General features: G+C 44.9%; 1 protein-coding gene across 3 annotated transcripts in view; it reads right to left on the minus strand.

The window, feature by feature from the left end:
* LOC119465271 (puratrophin-1) overlaps positions 1–17,406 on the minus strand; it is a 464,152-nt gene that overhangs the window by 312,972 nt on the left and 133,774 nt on the right. For all 3 annotated transcript variants that reach the window (XM_049669232.1, XM_049669230.1, XM_037726072.2), the window contains exon 3: positions 6,261–6,452. In XM_049669232.1, coding sequence (XP_049525189.1) covers positions 6,261–6,452 — 192 coding nt within the window. The remainder of the gene's footprint in view (positions 1–6,260; positions 6,453–17,406) is intronic.

The raw sequence follows: 17,406 nt of genomic DNA on the forward strand, positions 1-17,406 counted from the left end.
ACTATACAGCGACTGGCTACCTATAGAAATGACATCTCATGTTCACACATTTGTGCAATGCGAAAAAGCGCCGCGATCTTGACGATGCTGCCATGCACACTCTTCGTCTCAATGTTGCACAGTAACTCAAGCGCAGACAATTGTACACAATTGAGTATTATAACCGCTTTCCAGAAGAACGCTGCGAACATTATGTGTGCCGCGCCTGATTAATCACTGATATGTGATAGGTAAGCTGAAACGCTTTCAATTTTATTTTATTTTGCGTCTACATCAACCTTCTAAAAAAATTACATTGGTTACATTGATCTATCCACGGCACGTTTGGAAACACAAGGCATACGGCACGCTGCACACATGCGTTTGTCATTATCATACTTTAAAGCAATTTTCTGGACGACTGCCACGTACATACGTTCCTTGTCACAATTGAGCATTAGTTATTCACAACGCATGCTACTCTCCTAGCTTATCTATACTTTCACATGAACTTGAGCCTGTGCGGAGCGGATAGCACAATTTGTATGTGCAACTTTTACCCGCTTCCTTGTTAGCGTGCAATCAGCGCCATGCAGTCAGCTCAAAGCGTCAGGAAACTTGACATAGCAACGCGAGAAAGGCAAATACGAGTTCCAGTGTGAGAACGCGAGTATCTCGGCGTGCACTTATACGACAAGGACACTTTTTTCCTGTCACACACTTTTCTCCCTATTGTAATGTAAAATGAAATCGCACAGCATGACATAGGAAGGGTACAGCACGTGTGCCGTTCTTTTTCAAGAATTAATGTTCAATGAAGCAAGAGAGGAGAAAAAAAAAAAGCGAGACACGAAGTAGTCGGACACCTGCTTAACCGCGGAAGATTAGATCGTGCGCTTCCAACTGACGTTATTACGAACTGCTCGTACTATTGGTAGATCAGTAATGTTCGCATTGAAAGCCTTGACTTACTGCCAAAAGAATGTCTAAAAACTATGCCACTATGCAAATATGCCTGAATTTCGCTGTTAAAGAAAAAAAGAAACGGAAAATAAAAAAAGTAAAGAGAAACAAGAACGGCGACGCCGAACTACTTGCGTAGCGTACAAACAAAATCACTCGATCTGACTCGAGGACGCAATGTAGTATCGATTTCAATTAGGCCGCGCGCTCAAGCTGGGCGCTCGACAGACGGCATTAGACAACGACGCGCGAGCAATGCAATGTATATTTAGCGTTATTCCATTAAGGATTTGGTAGTTCCTGCTTCGGTAATGAAGAGCAGGTCGATCGGCCAAAAGGCGAAATAGAGCTGCACTAGCGATACGGCAGCGATATGACACCGCGTATATAGGAAGTGCCGAACAATGGCGCATAGGAAGACATGCACGAAGCCCCAATCGCCATATCCGCAAGCGCGCCGCTAAGCTGGCAGTAATCGAGGAAGTTGATTAGCGCCACGTGGTGGAGAGCCACAGGACGCTCGTCCAGCGAGGAGCAGGATGATCAATTCTGCAAAGCGGGACACCGGTCTCCTTAGACGACACGGCGCCGGACATTATAGAAACAAGCAAAAAAAAATATGGAAATAAAAACAACTGAAGGAAGCAAGAGCTGCTTGACCGAACGTGTAGCAAGCGTCTATAATTATACAAATGCACTGATCCTTATACCAACACAGCGAGCCTGCCTTTGCTGCAGACGCACGAAAGTGAGAAAGATGCCCGCTTCCTCATTGTAATCAACCACCTTAAGCACCGTAGCGACCAGCCATGAAGCGTACACGTAAAAATAATAGCACAGCCAGACACACTGACAGGATTACGCGAGAAAGCTTAACCCCTGCGTCAAATATGTAAATTGTCTCACTCGCTGCTTAGCACGGAACTCCTCTACCTGAAATCACCTCTTCAGAGTTATGAGCCTTCATTATAAGTGTGCCGACCTCTTCAACATTCGGTGTCAAGGAATTCGCTACCTTTAATGGCATTTCTTTAAAACAGAAGAAGTCACGAAAACGCTTCTGTCAGATCACAAGTGATGGGTAATCGTTAACTAAGCTAGCAAAAAAATAAAATAAAATAAATAAAAAAAAAAAAAAATCGACTTACTCTCTCCATCCTGCGCTTTTGTATAAACAGCACCACGCATATTTCTGTGACACGTCGTCTACATTGGAAAGCCATCCTGCTACGATGCCTCACATCAATATTACATGCACCCACAAAAATATAGTATTGACAAGGCTTCAACCACTCTGCAGGTTGCGAATGCTGTATTTCGTTTATTTTTTTTTTTGCCGATCTCTAATTATTCATCGCTTCCCCCAAAAGAACGAAAACAAATTATGGGGTTTTTGCGTGCTAAAACCACCATCTGATTATGAAGCACGTCGTAGTGGGGGAGGACTCCGGATTAATTTTGGCCACCTGGGATCTTTAACGTGCACTTAAATTTAAGTACACCCCCAAAAGGACGAGCGCTAGTTGTTATTAAATGTCACTGGCTGCAGTTAACCATCACGTCAATGCGTATATGCAAACTTTGGCCTCAGCAAAGCCTCTGTTAGGCGGAGAACACACACACACAAACTTGCCAGGAGAGGCCGGTATAATCGTTGCATAACAACTCACGCATGGCGAGACGGTGAGAAGGAAACTGGCCACCGGCGGTACGAAATGAGACCCGGCCCAGTTATGCTCTTCCCTTAAGAAGGATCGCTACGGGCCTCCGTGTGCATGCTCGATCGCGCTAACCAGTTGAAAGCGCAACAACAACACGAACAGCGTAGTTCGATCTCGCCTGCAGACACCGTGCGAAAGGGTGCGCGCCGTAATGGTGAACTATGCCTATCTAGCGCTGAGAGAAATTTGCTTTCTTGCCTCGAGCAACGAACATGCTAAAGCGATCAGTCTCCTTAGCCGCTGGCTTGTCCAACAACACTCGAATATGGAATCGACCTCGTTTGTCTTGAGGCCCCTCGGCGTTTGTGCGGCGCCATGAGTTTTATTGGGAATACACCGTGGAGATCCCAGAGCGCAAGTCTCAGTGCGCGGCATTGAAAACGTTTTGGTACCTATCGATCACACCGGTCGGTTGGTTCCTTTCTTTTTTCGGACCCGACCAAGGACTCGCGCTCCTAGGCAGTACGCCCCACTTTGTCATCCGAAAGGAAGGCCGCGTTTCATTTCAAGCGACCCTCCGAGTACGGTGGGAATGATTTAAACACGTTTGGATGCAGATCACAGAATGCGCTTCAGCAGTTTGAAATAGATCGCGTAAGCGCGCTGTGCCTAAACGTCGGTTACCTTCAGCTGGTTAAATGTGGCCGCATAAAAAGAAAAGGGGGTAGTGGGGAAAGGGAAAGCATCATAAGACGCTTTCTCCTTATTGAACAGCAGCCGCAAAGGCCATATAGTAAAATCAATCGAGGGAAGCATCTTGAAGTGGTAGGTTCTTCATACGCAAATGCTCACGCAAAAACCTTCACATCACTGTTTTCTTCGATGTCAGAATGGCCGTTACACATGACGCAAGCATAAATGCGCACTTGTAACTTCGTCGGAGACGTAAGGGCAAACCGATGTTAACCAGTGAAGGGATTTAAGACCATTAAAGCCACGTGGAACTCATTAAGCACTGCCAAAACTTTTCAGGCATAGAGCAGATCATTCTCTCGAGTAAAATGCTAGAGAGAGATCGAGAGAGGGTGAAAAGTCAGACACGGCTACAAATGCCAAATTGCCGGTAATTTTGGACGTCGACAATTGGCAGTCGCCTTTCGGCAGGTAGCGCCGAGCCGATTCGTAACCCGACGAGCAACAACTTCAATAATTGATGGATTTTAATGACCGTTATATAGCAGCCACTGTAATAATGGAGGGAGAGAGAGGGCAGTGTCTTCCAACAGTCAGGAGTTGGCTTCGGTTTGATCCTTCCTGCTGTGTTTGAAAATTAATATTGTGATCGCAACAAAGCGGTGAATCATTACTACAGGAACAACCATCGGTTCTGGAAATTCTTGTAGTTAACAAAAGTATTTCATCGCATTCACAACGTCTTTAAAACCAAAAAGTCGGAGATGACAAATATTTATGAAGCAGGAAAATGCAGCCAAAATATCATGAAAGCCCCGACACTGAGTTTCTGCTTTAAAAAAAAAGCAAAAATAAAAAAATAAAATAAAAACAAACAAACAAACAAACGTGTGCATTCCACGTCACACACTTTACCTCATGAGACTGAACGGACGTGGACCCGTTGCCATAACAGCAGTACAGTATTTGATTTGCAACAGTATTTCACAGTTGCCGTTCCATTTTAAAAGAGAATCCAATTCCTGAAATATTAGTAAGATCGTGCAGGTAGCCCAAGACGTTTTTTTTTTTATGATGTCAAAAAGCTCCTAACATCGAATTTCCCTGTTAAGCATAATTCAAAATCTTGCTTTAAAATGACGAAAAGATTTTTAATCAGAGCCGGGCTTCGTACTGACACGGAAGAAACTACTGCCTCCCGGTATGCGCTCTCAAAGTACATCAACTGCTGCCGTCGTGCCAATTGCTCCGAAGATGTAATCCGACGAGCTATTGGCACTAGCGGATGTAATCCGCATGGCACTAAGCTGTCGACGCATATGGCGTCAGGGTCTACGTCCATAATTTTGGGGCATGGACGCCTTTGTTTAGTTTCATGCCTAATATTTTTTCTTGCACTTCGAATCAGCGTGCATGCTGCATGCGATTCAGACACCAGGACGTGCGTTCCTTATAATGTTAATGATAATTAAGGTGTAAAGAGATACAAAGCGGATAGGAAAGAGTAATGGTAGACCAGAAAACGTGTCTGGTTGTCTACCTTATGCAGGGGTAAGAAAAAAGGGCGAGAGATGAAAATAGTAATACTTCTACTAGTAATAAAAACAAGAGAGAACACGGGAAACTGTTGAAGCAATACTACATGTTAAGCTCGCAAGGACGGCCGAATAATCACAAATCGCAATAGCAGATCAGTATCACAGAATTCGCATTCGTTAAGAAAACAAAGCAACGAAGTTGCTGAAGACAATGCATTCGTTTGGGGATCGCACGCGTCTGTTACCTCACAAAGAATTGGGTACAAGTGAGTCGGTGATGATTCGAACCGACCTCGAGGTCGTTAGCTACGTGAAACTCGAACGCGATATTGCGCTTGGTGTCCAACATTTGAAGATCGACGTAGCCAAACTTAATTACCAGAATCAATTTTCAACAATATCATTACTGTATTATCGGGTCCGCAAGTGCCTCGCAATTCGAAACTAATATTCGCGTGGATCTGGAGGCCGGTTGAGACGGCACGTTTTGAGGCGAGATTAGGAATACGGAAGTTGTTTACAGTGAAATCTAGGCGAACAGTTGTAGCGCCGAAAATATTCCGCAATACAAGTGACGAAATCGTCTTAAGTGGTGTCGGTACAAGGACACTGCTTTGCGCACTTGACGGGGGCGCCTTTGTGGCTGGTGGAGCCGACAACATTTGCGTGAACTTTGCCAGTGCTTAGATGCCAATCCACGCGAGGCAAAGACCCGACGCGCATGGCCCAATGATTATAGGGTTCTGCTGCCGAGCACGAGGTCGTGGGCTCGACTCCCGGCCATGCAGGCCGCATATTTATGGAGACGCAATGCAATAACGCTCGTGTACCGTGCTAGGTGCACAAAAAAAAAAAAAAAAAAAAACTAGTGTAAATTAATTCGGAGGCCTCTCCTATGGCGTTTCTCATAGCCTGTGGGTTGCTTCGGAGCGTCAACTTTACAATTTAATTTTCACAGGAGGCGGAAAAACAGAAAAAAAAAAGCAGACGCACACCAACGATTTAATGTCTATTCTCTTATTGAATTAAAAACAAAACGAAAAAGGAAAGAAGAACGCCTTGAGTGATCAAAAAAAGAGGGTGTTTCGGTGATAGTGCCAGAAAACGAAACCTCCCAATAACTTTGTTTCCCCTCGCCTCCTTAGTTGATGTTGATTAACACGAAGACGCCGCAAAGTTAGAGATGCTGTAGCGTCCCTTGCCGTCCGTGTATTAAAAGCGCTGCTTGCGTTTATCTCGTTTCAAACTCACACGTTGTCGATGACGTCACATCGTCGAGCCCCACTAGAATGGCCGCTTCACTTTGTGACGCTCGACGTAGGGAAGACAGTGACAAAGCGTGCCAAATTTACCGTAAATCAATCATTAGCCGACATGGCAACAATCATGCCAAGAGAGAGAGAGAGAAAAAAAAAAGTCCACTGACCTCTGTTTTCACAAGCCGGAGCAGATGGGCAACGGGTAGCAAGAAGTGGGTCTTGAAGCGGCGAACATCACCGAAATATTTGCAGGAGCAAACTTCGGACGCTTGACGAAGAATAACGGAACGGACTGAGACGAAAGGCTCGTACAGAGAGGACAGCACTTCCGTCGTCACCCGGCCGACATCCTGGGCGCGCTGTGGGGACAAGAGAAGGGAGTGTCATGGATAATGACACTTAACAGCGAATCAATCAATCAATCAATCAATTAGTCAATCAATCAATGTACATTTTTACACACCCAGAAGCAATCGCAACAATTAACCATTGATATGCACAACGGGAAAGAAAACCTCGACGTTAATGCAATAATAAATAAATAAATAAATAAATAAATAATAAATAAATAATAAATAAATAATAAATAAATAAATAAATAAATAAATAAATAAACGTTAATTATAGTGGCAAAGAACATCTATGAAGCCTTTGTATTGGTGCACTCAAAAACTAACACACAAAACACAATGTACAGAAATGGTACATGTGGTCGACGATACAATGTGATGCAGGAGAAGAAACAGGAGGACAATGACTTCTGCAGCAATAATAATAATCAATCAATAATTTATTTATCGTGCCCAGGAACAACCATGAGGTCTAAGTGCTGGCGCACGTATACATAGAAAAATAAATACAGCAGGGGAATATCAGTAAAAAAAATAATAAAGACCTACACCGTAAAAAATAAATGTGAAAATCAAATAAAAACAAAAATTTTCTTTTAAGGAAGGAAAAATTATTATTTCATTTCAAAAATTGACTTTTGCTGTTCATGGTCAAGGAAATAATTTTTCTTGAATTTACCAGAATTGATCCTCATACGGTAAAGCGAAAAATTTGTGATCAGTAATGAGAGCGAAATGAGATATACAACACCGGAAAAGGCCCAAGAACTTAGTTCCGAATAACTCTATCAGTAAGAACTACCCCTACTCGGGTATTATAAGTCGGTGGATCGTATAGATGTAAAGAGGATGTTTTATTAAATTTGTAACGTCTTTACTTTAAAAAAAGCAGAAAAAAAGAAAGAAAGAAAGCCTCAGTTGCTTTAAGCCTTAGAGGCGTGTGCGGATGCCCCCTACGGAGGCCTTAGTTGTTCATGCCTTATTGGGCGGTTCAAGCAGTTGCCTTTGAGCGTTCCGTCGAGACGTACATACGATAAGTTATCTAGAAACTACGAAACAAATAATTTGGTGCATTCCAATGACTTTACATGCTCAGGCGCTCGAAGCTGCTCAAGCTGGTGCAAAGAGAAATTTACTGTGACTTCAACAAGCTTTAGATAGTTGTTCAAATCCCTCTCCTGTTACTTCCATTGCGGAATACATGTCGACATGAACATCGAGTCGTGCCATTCCAGATGGATGCTTGAAGGATCTGTTTGTCACATGCACCTAGCTGGGGTACCGTTCGTGTTCGGGAAAAATATACAATTTTTGCAGTCAGGGAAGATTTGGCTCTGTAAGTGAACGTCAATGCCCAAATTTTTGACGCTTTCCAATACTTCTACACCTTCGAAACTTTTACGCCTACTTAACCATTTGCACACTCGCACATGGCACTAAGAGTTCTCAACAAAGCATCAAAAGCTGCGGCCACGAGCGATGCTTTTATCGCCCGCGTAGCGGCATCGCAGTAATAAGGCAACGGTAACGCATATGCGTTTCTTACCCGCTGAAAAGCTTATAAAAAGATGCTCAGAGAAGTCAGCAATCATTCAGAATTTAACGACCAAGTCAAACTTATTTTATAGTCTCTTATGCCAGCCGTTTCAAACGAAAAACATAACTGATACCACAGTGTCATATATGTGTTCACGTTGTTGCATTTGTCTTCCTATCTGTCCTCTTATTATCCCAATCGAGTTAAAGATCGTTCGTTTATTCACGCTGCTAAAATTTCGGCAGCCATCAGGCCAATTGGATGTAAATTTATGTTACGGATACGAATGCGTGGCCTCCTTTATATATAACCGCGCGTTGCTGCGCTACCCTTATGTGTAAGCAGTATCATCACAGCAAAAGTGATTTCAAAGGCGCACCAACGAGTGACTTCCAGGTAACGGAACAGAAAGCCAATTTTAACGGAAGCGAGCGTGTGCGCTCATCTTGTAAACAATCCTACTTACTACATTGAGCTAGCAGAATTTCGATGTCACTGTTTCACGATGTTTCAGAGTCACGGTGTCAATGTCACTGTTTCAGAATCACGATGCTTCGAGCTGCGCATAAAGCTACCATAGCTGCAATGTAATCATATATCGAGAAGTCATAGCAACGAGTCCTAAATAGAAGTCGTTGCAAAAGTTAAGCGGAGGTACAGTTAAGCTGTTAACGGTGGCCCTACGGCTCTGCTTCGGAAGCGTTTACAACTTCTGCTTCAACATAAACTGTTCTGAGAATGTAAGCTCAGTTGACGCGCACGCGCTGAAAAAACAGCGATGTTCGGCTTCAGAACGTTTGTCAGAACCAGAGAACTTTCTGCAGTGCACTCTATATAGCTTCCCCGTGCAGTTGGCAACAGGACGACCGCTGGCTACCGGCCAGAGAGAAGTTCAGTAAAACCTGAAGTCATCGCGAACTAATGGGCCCTTTAATTGCGAAGTCAACTCTCCGCAAGGCCTACATTTAAAAGTTCATCAGAGCACTACGCCTCAAACGCTGCCCGCCATGTGAAGCGTGTCTACGCCAACACCGAGCTGACAAGGCAGGCAGAACCGTTCGTGATGGCTCTTCCGCTCTCAACTCAATTTATGTATGCAGAAAAGACTCAACAGTTCTTACGCCGCTGGTGGATAGAGCTCTCAGCTTCCTTCCTGTCAGCTGCAGAGAGACAGCGGTGCCATTTTACTATGGCTATAGATCCCCATTCCTCTTTGCACATGGCTTCTAAAGGCACGACCAAGCAAGCCTCAACACGGGTTAGATGAACACGCATTGCTTCAACTATAAAGCAAAACGAGGCAACCACTCTGTCTATTACACAGGTATAATCAAGCGCAAATCGAGTATGTTCTAAGCGCGCGTAAATGCTGTGAGAATACTGTTACCTTCTCGGAAAATTATCGTCTCTTGAGAGTGCAGGCTTCCCAACACATGTTGCAATGAGGCAATATATCACAGCTCTAATTCTAACGCAGAGAAATAGGCGATTATGGTCTTTAACGAGGAAAGAAGTAATGGGCTGGTATAAATTTAACAGGAAAGCACTATGCCCATACCCGCCGTGGTTGCCTAGTGGTTTTGGGGCTGCGCTGTTAAGCACGAGGTCGCGGGATCAAATCCCAGCCACGGCGGCCGCATTTCGACGGGGGCGAAATTCAAGAACGCCCGTGTACCATTCATTGGGTGCACGTTAAAGAACCCCAATGGGTCAAAATTAATCCGGAGTCCACCACTACGGCGTGCCTCATAATCAAATCGTGGTTTTGGCCCGTAGAAACACGGAGTTTCATTAATTAATTAACTATGCCTATAATCAAGTAGTATAAATAGCTGAGTTTACACCTAAACCAAGGAACTGAGACCTACTGAAACACTCACTGAGAACAGCTGAGGATGAAGGGAAAAAGAAACGCATGCAGCTCTTTGGGGCTCCAATAAATTTAATATGAGACGCCACGCGAAATTGGGAAGGAAGGATGATGCCAGCGCCGACATTTTCAAATGTCGTACTGTGCTTAAAATCAGAGATGTTGTCAGTGTTGGAAGTTAACCAAAGGGCGGTGGACCAATTGGCCATTCAGTACCCACGTAAATCCTTAAATTAGGCAGTACAAGATGGCATGGGATTATGCTCCTTTTGAAGTCAGAGATGTGCGCAAAATTTCTTTTGAGGAGAGACTCAGGAACATGGATCATAAGCAATGGACAGATAGAGTGCACAGATATTTGTACCCCAAAAGCATATCCGTACCTCAAAAACAAGTTCATGGAAGTTTACAAGGACGAGAAACGAGAAATTAGAAAACAGGACGTGTCCGACAACGCAAACGATAGTGTCTTGCTTTTTCAGGCTTGATCTGGCTGCCGGAGGGGACGACCTGCGCCTACTTCGAAAAAAAAAAAAAGAAACAGGAAACAACACAGCGTATTGTAATGAAGTGCGAATATGGAGTTCCAAGCTGATGGAAGCGTTAACTAGTTAGCGGTGGAGATTGGGGATGGGGCCGAGATAAAGTAGAGATAAGCAGAATGCTAGCATCCAATAAAGATAGTAAAATACAATTACCTCACGCAGGCTAGCTGACCATTTGTCGCCTGCCCCACTCAAAGGAGATGTCATTACCAACCATCATCACGATCATCATCACCATCATAATGCAAGTGACTCTACTCGGTGGAGTGGAAGAGCTTCGCATGGTGGCCTGTGTTTGAATGTGGGACCAGACTGCATAGCCTCGGGAAGGATACGAAGATAACAATGAGAAAAGGAAATCACCGGCGTTCAAAATTGCCGTAAATGACAAACGAAAATAAAAAAAGGGAAAATACGTCACAATTATTGTTTTCACAGAACTAACAAGCAACTTGCCGATAACGAAAGATAACAATGATTGAGCGAAACAGAATCAGATAAGTCAAAGCATAATAACCAAAGAGAAGGCGATTGCTAACTAATACATACGCTTGTTTCATGGATGTTTGAGCTCTATCATCATTTCTATACTCGACAGCAATACATCATCATCAGCGCACTCAATATTTTACCGTGGTAAATTACAGTAAGACGTCCCCGTCTATTGAATCTATTCTTCTTTTGTTTTTGCGTATGCAAGGGTGCCAAAAAAAAAAAAAAGAAGGCAGCCATCCCACGTTGCGAACGTGAATGTCCAATGAAGCTGTATCAAACACCACACATGGTCGAGCATTGTATTCACGCTGTTCTTCTGGTGTCTAATTTCTGTGGTCTATCCATGGCAGTCTTAGGAACTGAATGAGTTGCTAGACGGGTCTCCCTTTTATATATGAAAGCCGTGGTGACGTCACTAAGTATATATATATATATATATATATATATATATATATATAGGAACTTGTAGGTTGAGGACGCACGTACGAAAAAAAAAAACGATACTTTATTTCCTACGTTTAGGCCGGGGTCCGGCCTTCGTCAGGGATGCCCTGGCCGAATCGTAGGAAATAAAGTATTTTTTTTCATACGTGCGTCTCAGCTACAAGTTCCTGTTCAACTACCGAATCCCGGCATAATCTCATTTTATACGAAATATACAGGGTGTCCCAGCTATCACGCAACACGATTTAAGAAAAGAGGAACGGCGTTACGTGGACCAAACCTAGTGCGTATTGTTTCCAGTACAGTGAAGTAGCCGCCAGTATTTTTTTTTGTTCCTGAGATTTCATTAATTAATTGTAATTAATTATCGAACTCCAGAAGTACTGTCCTAATTATCAAAGTGTCAATGAGAAAGTTGTAGAGCAACATGAAAAACTCGCGATACAGCTTTCTGTTGCTCACTACGTGCTACATAAATGTGTTTTTCCGTGTGTGAAAGAAGCCCGCGAATACACGCAGAATTGCCGCACGACTGGCCGCTCGAGGCACTTAGCGTGTATTCGCGGGCTTCTTTCATGCTCAGAAAAACACTTTTATGTAGCACGTAGTGAGCAACAGAAAGCTGTATCGGGGAGTTTTTCATGTTGCTCTACAACTTTCTCATTGACACTTCGATAATTAGGACAGTACATCTCGAGTTAGATAATTAATTGCAATAAATTAATTAAATCTCAGTAACGAAAAAATTACTGGCGGCTACTCCACTGTACCGGAAACAATGTGCATTAGGTTGGCGTCGCGTAACGCCATTCCTCTTTTTTTAAATCGTGCTGCGTGATAGCTGGGACACCCTGTACATATATATATATAGTAGTAGCTGGATTTTTCAATGGGCCAAGCGTATTTAGGAAAATCAGAAGCACAACTTCGCGGTTATCTAGGGTTTATTATATATATATATATATGCCTGATTGCAAAGAAATATATGCTGTTTGCCTTCAATTGTTAAGCAGGAGTGTTGTGTTTACACCACGAAATTTTCCGACCAACGCGAGGTATACAGCTTCGCTTAAAAAGAGCATTCCGTATATGTTCTCATGCTTATGCACGCCACCACACACAGGGCGAGAAGTAGTGTGGCAGCGGTGAATGCAAATTGTAGAAAGAGCAACACTGCGCCACGATGTTCTGATAGAGCGACAGCACTTTCTCTCCTTAAAGGACAAATCGTTGAGAGTAAAAACCGCGCAGGAGAAGACTGACCGGGACAGAAAGAACAGTGTGCACACAGGGGTGCGCATCGGAACCTCACGCATACATGGCAGACGAGCCATAGGATCGCAGAATTGACGCCATCTTTCCCGGACCTTCACCCATTCAGTGCCACGGTGTTTCCACGACTCTCTCGCGTTGGACTAAGTGGGTCGATGATATCGAAAAGGAAAGGACCTAGCTTATTTTCGGGCAGACCTGAACGCCCGGCACCATGGCAGAAAACACGCACGACTCTTATCACGTCGTCACCGCCCGAACAGACAGCAGTTCGTGATCGATGCCCAATTTCTTCAGCCGAGCCGACGTTCAGCAGCTTCCAGGGTAGGCGTGTTTGGTGGCAGCGACGCGGTGCTGACCGCGGCGCTGACGATCAAGACAAGCAGCCCGCAACAGTGACCTAGGGGAACGCTCTGGGTCAACGCGAGCACGCGCAGCAGTCGGTCTCACGACTCCGCTCCCGGCAAGGAAAGTCTCGGCGGGGTGTGTCAAGCCTTTTGTTTCTCTCCAATTCACCTTCAACACTCCGCGCGACCGAGCGCGCACTCGTCGGCAGGAATGCCGAGCGAGAGCGGAATGCGCTTGACGGCGAGCTCTCTATGCAACGAGAAGAAATTAGTTTCACCAGCACGTACTCGGCAGCCCGTGTGTTGCGTTATGAATTGCCAAACGAGAGTACGCCTTCTTTGTTCTGATTTTGATCTTCTTTTTGCAAGGTTTTCACGCATCCAGAATGCAAAACCCTACTTGAATAGGCGAAACATTACGGGAAAGAGATTGCGTGGTCGTTGCGGCTTGTTTGCGAAGAGCGTGAGAGAGGAATTGATCATCATCATAACGTAGTCACACGAGCCAGCACACGCGGAGTTATACAAGCACCGCCAAGGCGGTAATCCGTAAGCCGTAGCTGAATGAGTGAGTCGAAGCAAAAGTCAGAGATTAAAAGCTTTCCGGTCACATTTCTTTCTATTGTCTTTATTTCTTTCTGTTGCGAAGGGATACGGTGGAAGTCGTCCGTTCCAAGCGACCACGAAAATTCATTAAGAAAAACATTGGAGCTAACGGAATCTAATCTGAAGGGGGTGGGGTATTTGGCATGTCAATGGTAATGTGTGGACAAAGAAGTGTGCGGGGGTAATTGAACTCCTTGTGGGAAATTAGCAAATTCCAGCTAATTGCGCCTTGAATCCCTATGGGGAATCAAACAGCACGTCGCTTTAGAATCATCGGGCGTATGAAGACGAAATTTGGTTGGCATAAAGTTTGTGTGTTGACGAACGCGCCCTAGAACATTCAGTCGTATGGTTCCTTCAATGCCTCTGAAGCGCAATTAACAGAAATTTCGTAATTTCCCGAAACGCCCCAAATAACTTTACACACTTCTTAATTCGGAGATTACCCTTTACATACCTAACAACCCCTACAAGTTTCATTGCACTAGATCTTATGGTTCTGTCAGTGAATTCTTGTAGAAGTTTGAAGCGGACGTTTTGATCGAACATTCTTCACGACATATAGCCGAAATAAGAGCTTGTCTGTAAATTGGGATGTGTAAGATTAAGGCTGACATACATTGTTGTGGACACGCCCATGTAAGCAGTCCGCGTGAGGAAGCCACGTGCGAAGCGAGGTGCAATTTCTCCAACTTCTGTCCCCCCACTTTCACTTTGGGAGCGACGCAGAGACGGTCTGGGACGCCGAGAACGAGGAGCACGCAAACCAAAAGCACCGCTCGTCGGGCTCGGCGTTAGCGGCGTAAAAGCCGAGTCGAGTAAGACGTGAGCTGGGCGCCCTATATCTGAGGGAGCCAGCGTCAGATCTTCCTTTCTCCTTTTCGCAGTGAGAACGCGGGTCGCTGCAAAGAAAATAGAGCAACGCCGTTCAGCTCGCAGACACACGATAGCGGCCCGCGCCGATTGCAATGCATTTCGCCTATCACGGAGGGGATACACGTCCCACTGTCAGCACGTAGAAAGATCGAGGAAGGCCGTCTCTTTTGTTTTCTTCGCTCTTAATTTTCTTCTCGCGATATGGGCCACCCGCGAGAACGTCAGGTTACGCTCCGGTCGCCATCCAGTCGTCGGGGCCGATCGATTAGGCGGCATCACGACACGAAGAGAGGCACTGCACATGCAGGGAGCGCCGCCACTGCAGGCTATGGCCGCTGGCTTCGGCCACTCTTCTGGGTGGTGCTGGGCGCGCTGCCAGGAGTTTTGCTGCCAGAGGGGAGGGCGGTAGGAGTGGAAGAAGGGAAGAGCGAGAACGCCGAGGGAAAAGCCGCAGGAGTTTTGCCCCAGTGCCCGAGGAGGGAAGCGCGGATGGTTGCCCGCGATGACCTCTCGCGGCACGCCGAAGAGGGCCGGCGCCACTTAAGTTTCATCGTTGTCATCATCCTCGACGGTTGTGGGTTCACCGGCTCTTGCTTGCTTCCTCGGGACAAAGTGCGAAGTAGGGCGATCGAACGTCCAATTAGGATAGCACAGGCAGAAAAAGCAGTATCGAAACGAATGCAGGTTGTACCGGTGCTTGGCCCAGTTGACGAAAGAAAGATCTGCATCTGCCGAAAAAATGTTTTCGCGATGGGAAAAATCAAAGTTCTAAAAATCCTTAATATAAATTTACGTCTTGGGTGGGTATGTAGCCTGGAGTACAACCAGGAGTGCACTCATCTGTGGGAAAGATGCAGGATGCTCGTGTCAGCAGGGGGGCCACTATCTCTGCCACTTGAAATGGTTTGCTGTTTGCTTGTCACGTTCATTCGTGGCTTTCAATTTACTAAGTATGCACAATCATACGAAGCGTGAAAGGGAGCGACACGGGCACGCCATTGCTCCTCTTTCCCTTAATTTTAGGCGCAAACACATTTCAAGGTGACTTTTTGAACTGGAGTCAATTTAAGTACAAAAAGAAGCAGAGAAAAAGCTACGCGGAATTAAATAGACTGATCTCATAATACTTCGCCCTGCAAAGTGAGTGTAACTTAATACAATCACTATATTTCGTTTCAATGTTAAAAAACAGACAAAAAAAAAAACTAGAAAGAAAGAAAGAAAAACTCCCATGGTTACCTTTGCCCCCGAGTCGCTTCTTCAACCCAGAGTTGTAATACTATGCCAGCCGCGGAGCACTGCCGAGTTGCGTCGGCAACTCGTCAACTCGTCATATCTGCGTCCTAACACGCAACTCGTCATATCTGCCGAGTTACGTCGGCAGATATGACGCGCTTTTATCTATCGCAGACAAGTCGTGTTCCCGTGCACTGACTTTAATACAATAACCAAGCTTGTCAATGTATACCTTGCCGGAAATAAGTGTTATTAAGCAGACCACTCCGACGTCGCAACTAGCTAAATGCGCTAGGGCTTCATTTTTTTCCCTCGGGACGCGATGCGCGAGCTCTAGCCAACACGTCTGACGTGGCGCAGAAAACGCAACAGGTCAATTGTACCAGTTTACCACGTTCGTTTGGCTGTATCCAACTTTGCGAACACAAGGAACGACCTTCCGAGCTTTTGCCCCGAGTCTTTGTCTTGCTTTCCGTTTCTTTTCTTTTCTGGCCGTGATCTTTTGAAGTAGGGTCGGGGCCACACCGACAGATCAGGGGCATCCGGCTAATTGTAGCTGTGAAATCTAATAGGAAAAGCTAGAATGTACCGTGCGACCACACAACTGTAATAGGGCAGATTCCTGACAGAGAGAAGCAGTTGCCATCTTTACAGCCATTAAGTGCGCAAATCAAAAAGGAGCCATTTTTGGGAAGCGAGAGGATAGAGAGTACGAACAGCCTAATTGTCCCTTTAGAAACTTGAGAAAGATCTCGAAAGATTTTTCTCCGGCGATGGACCCCTGGCAGCCTAGCCCCGGGCACCAACAGCCTTAACCGCTGGACAAATAAAGTTTATTCCTATCCTATCCTAACCCTACAAAGTCCAAACGTCACTCCACATCAAGAAAAATTTGAACTAACTTGTTCAGTTTCTTTCTGACCAAGGAGAATACATACGTACAGAATAGTAATAATATTCTGTACGAATGTATTCTCTTTGGTCAGAAAGAAACTACTACTACTACTACTAATAATAACAATAATGAAATGTCATCTCAGTAAAAATAATTTTACAGAAATTATATATATTAGTCATTGGTTTGCTGAAATATCCGCAACTGGCAAACTCGCTACAGCGTATCAAAAATGCTATGCGGCTTTGCGTTCGGTTTCTTACGTTTAAATAAACTTTTTGAGGTATCAAGCTCGGTGTAGTAAAAGTTATACTTTGGGTTTTTTGGGCTTAATATCTAAATATACAGGCTGTCACGGTTAAGTGGTTAACGAGTAAAAGCCAGGGCACTACAATATTGTCTAAAAAACAAAGCCTGGCACGCACAGCGTTAGTCTGTGTCAAGGAGGGCTTAACTTTCATTATCACCAGAAAATCGTTAACGTGCCACAAAAAAAAAAAAATTATGGGGTTTTACGTGCCAAAACCAGTTCTGATTATGAGGCACGCCGTAGTGGGGGACTCCGGAAATTTGGACCACCTGGGGTTCTTTAACGTGCACCTAAATCTAAGTACACGGGTGTTTTCGCATTTCGCCCCCATTGAAATGCGGCCGCCGTGGCCGGGATTCGATCCCGCGACCTCGTGCTCAGCTCGTTAACGTGCCACGAAAGTTTGACAACATCCCTTTGGCTTAAGGCAGCCGTACAAGGTCAAAACGTACAGGGTGCATGTCAGTAAAAAAAATCAAATAGCACAAACAGGCGCAACGCAAGACCGAATATTGTTGTTGTTGACCTAG

The sequence above is a fragment of the Dermacentor silvarum genome, chromosome 1, assembly GCF_013339745.2.
Source record: "Dermacentor silvarum isolate Dsil-2018 chromosome 1, BIME_Dsil_1.4, whole genome shotgun sequence".
In the NCBI taxonomy this organism is placed as follows: domain Eukaryota; kingdom Metazoa; phylum Arthropoda; class Arachnida; order Ixodida; family Ixodidae; genus Dermacentor; species Dermacentor silvarum.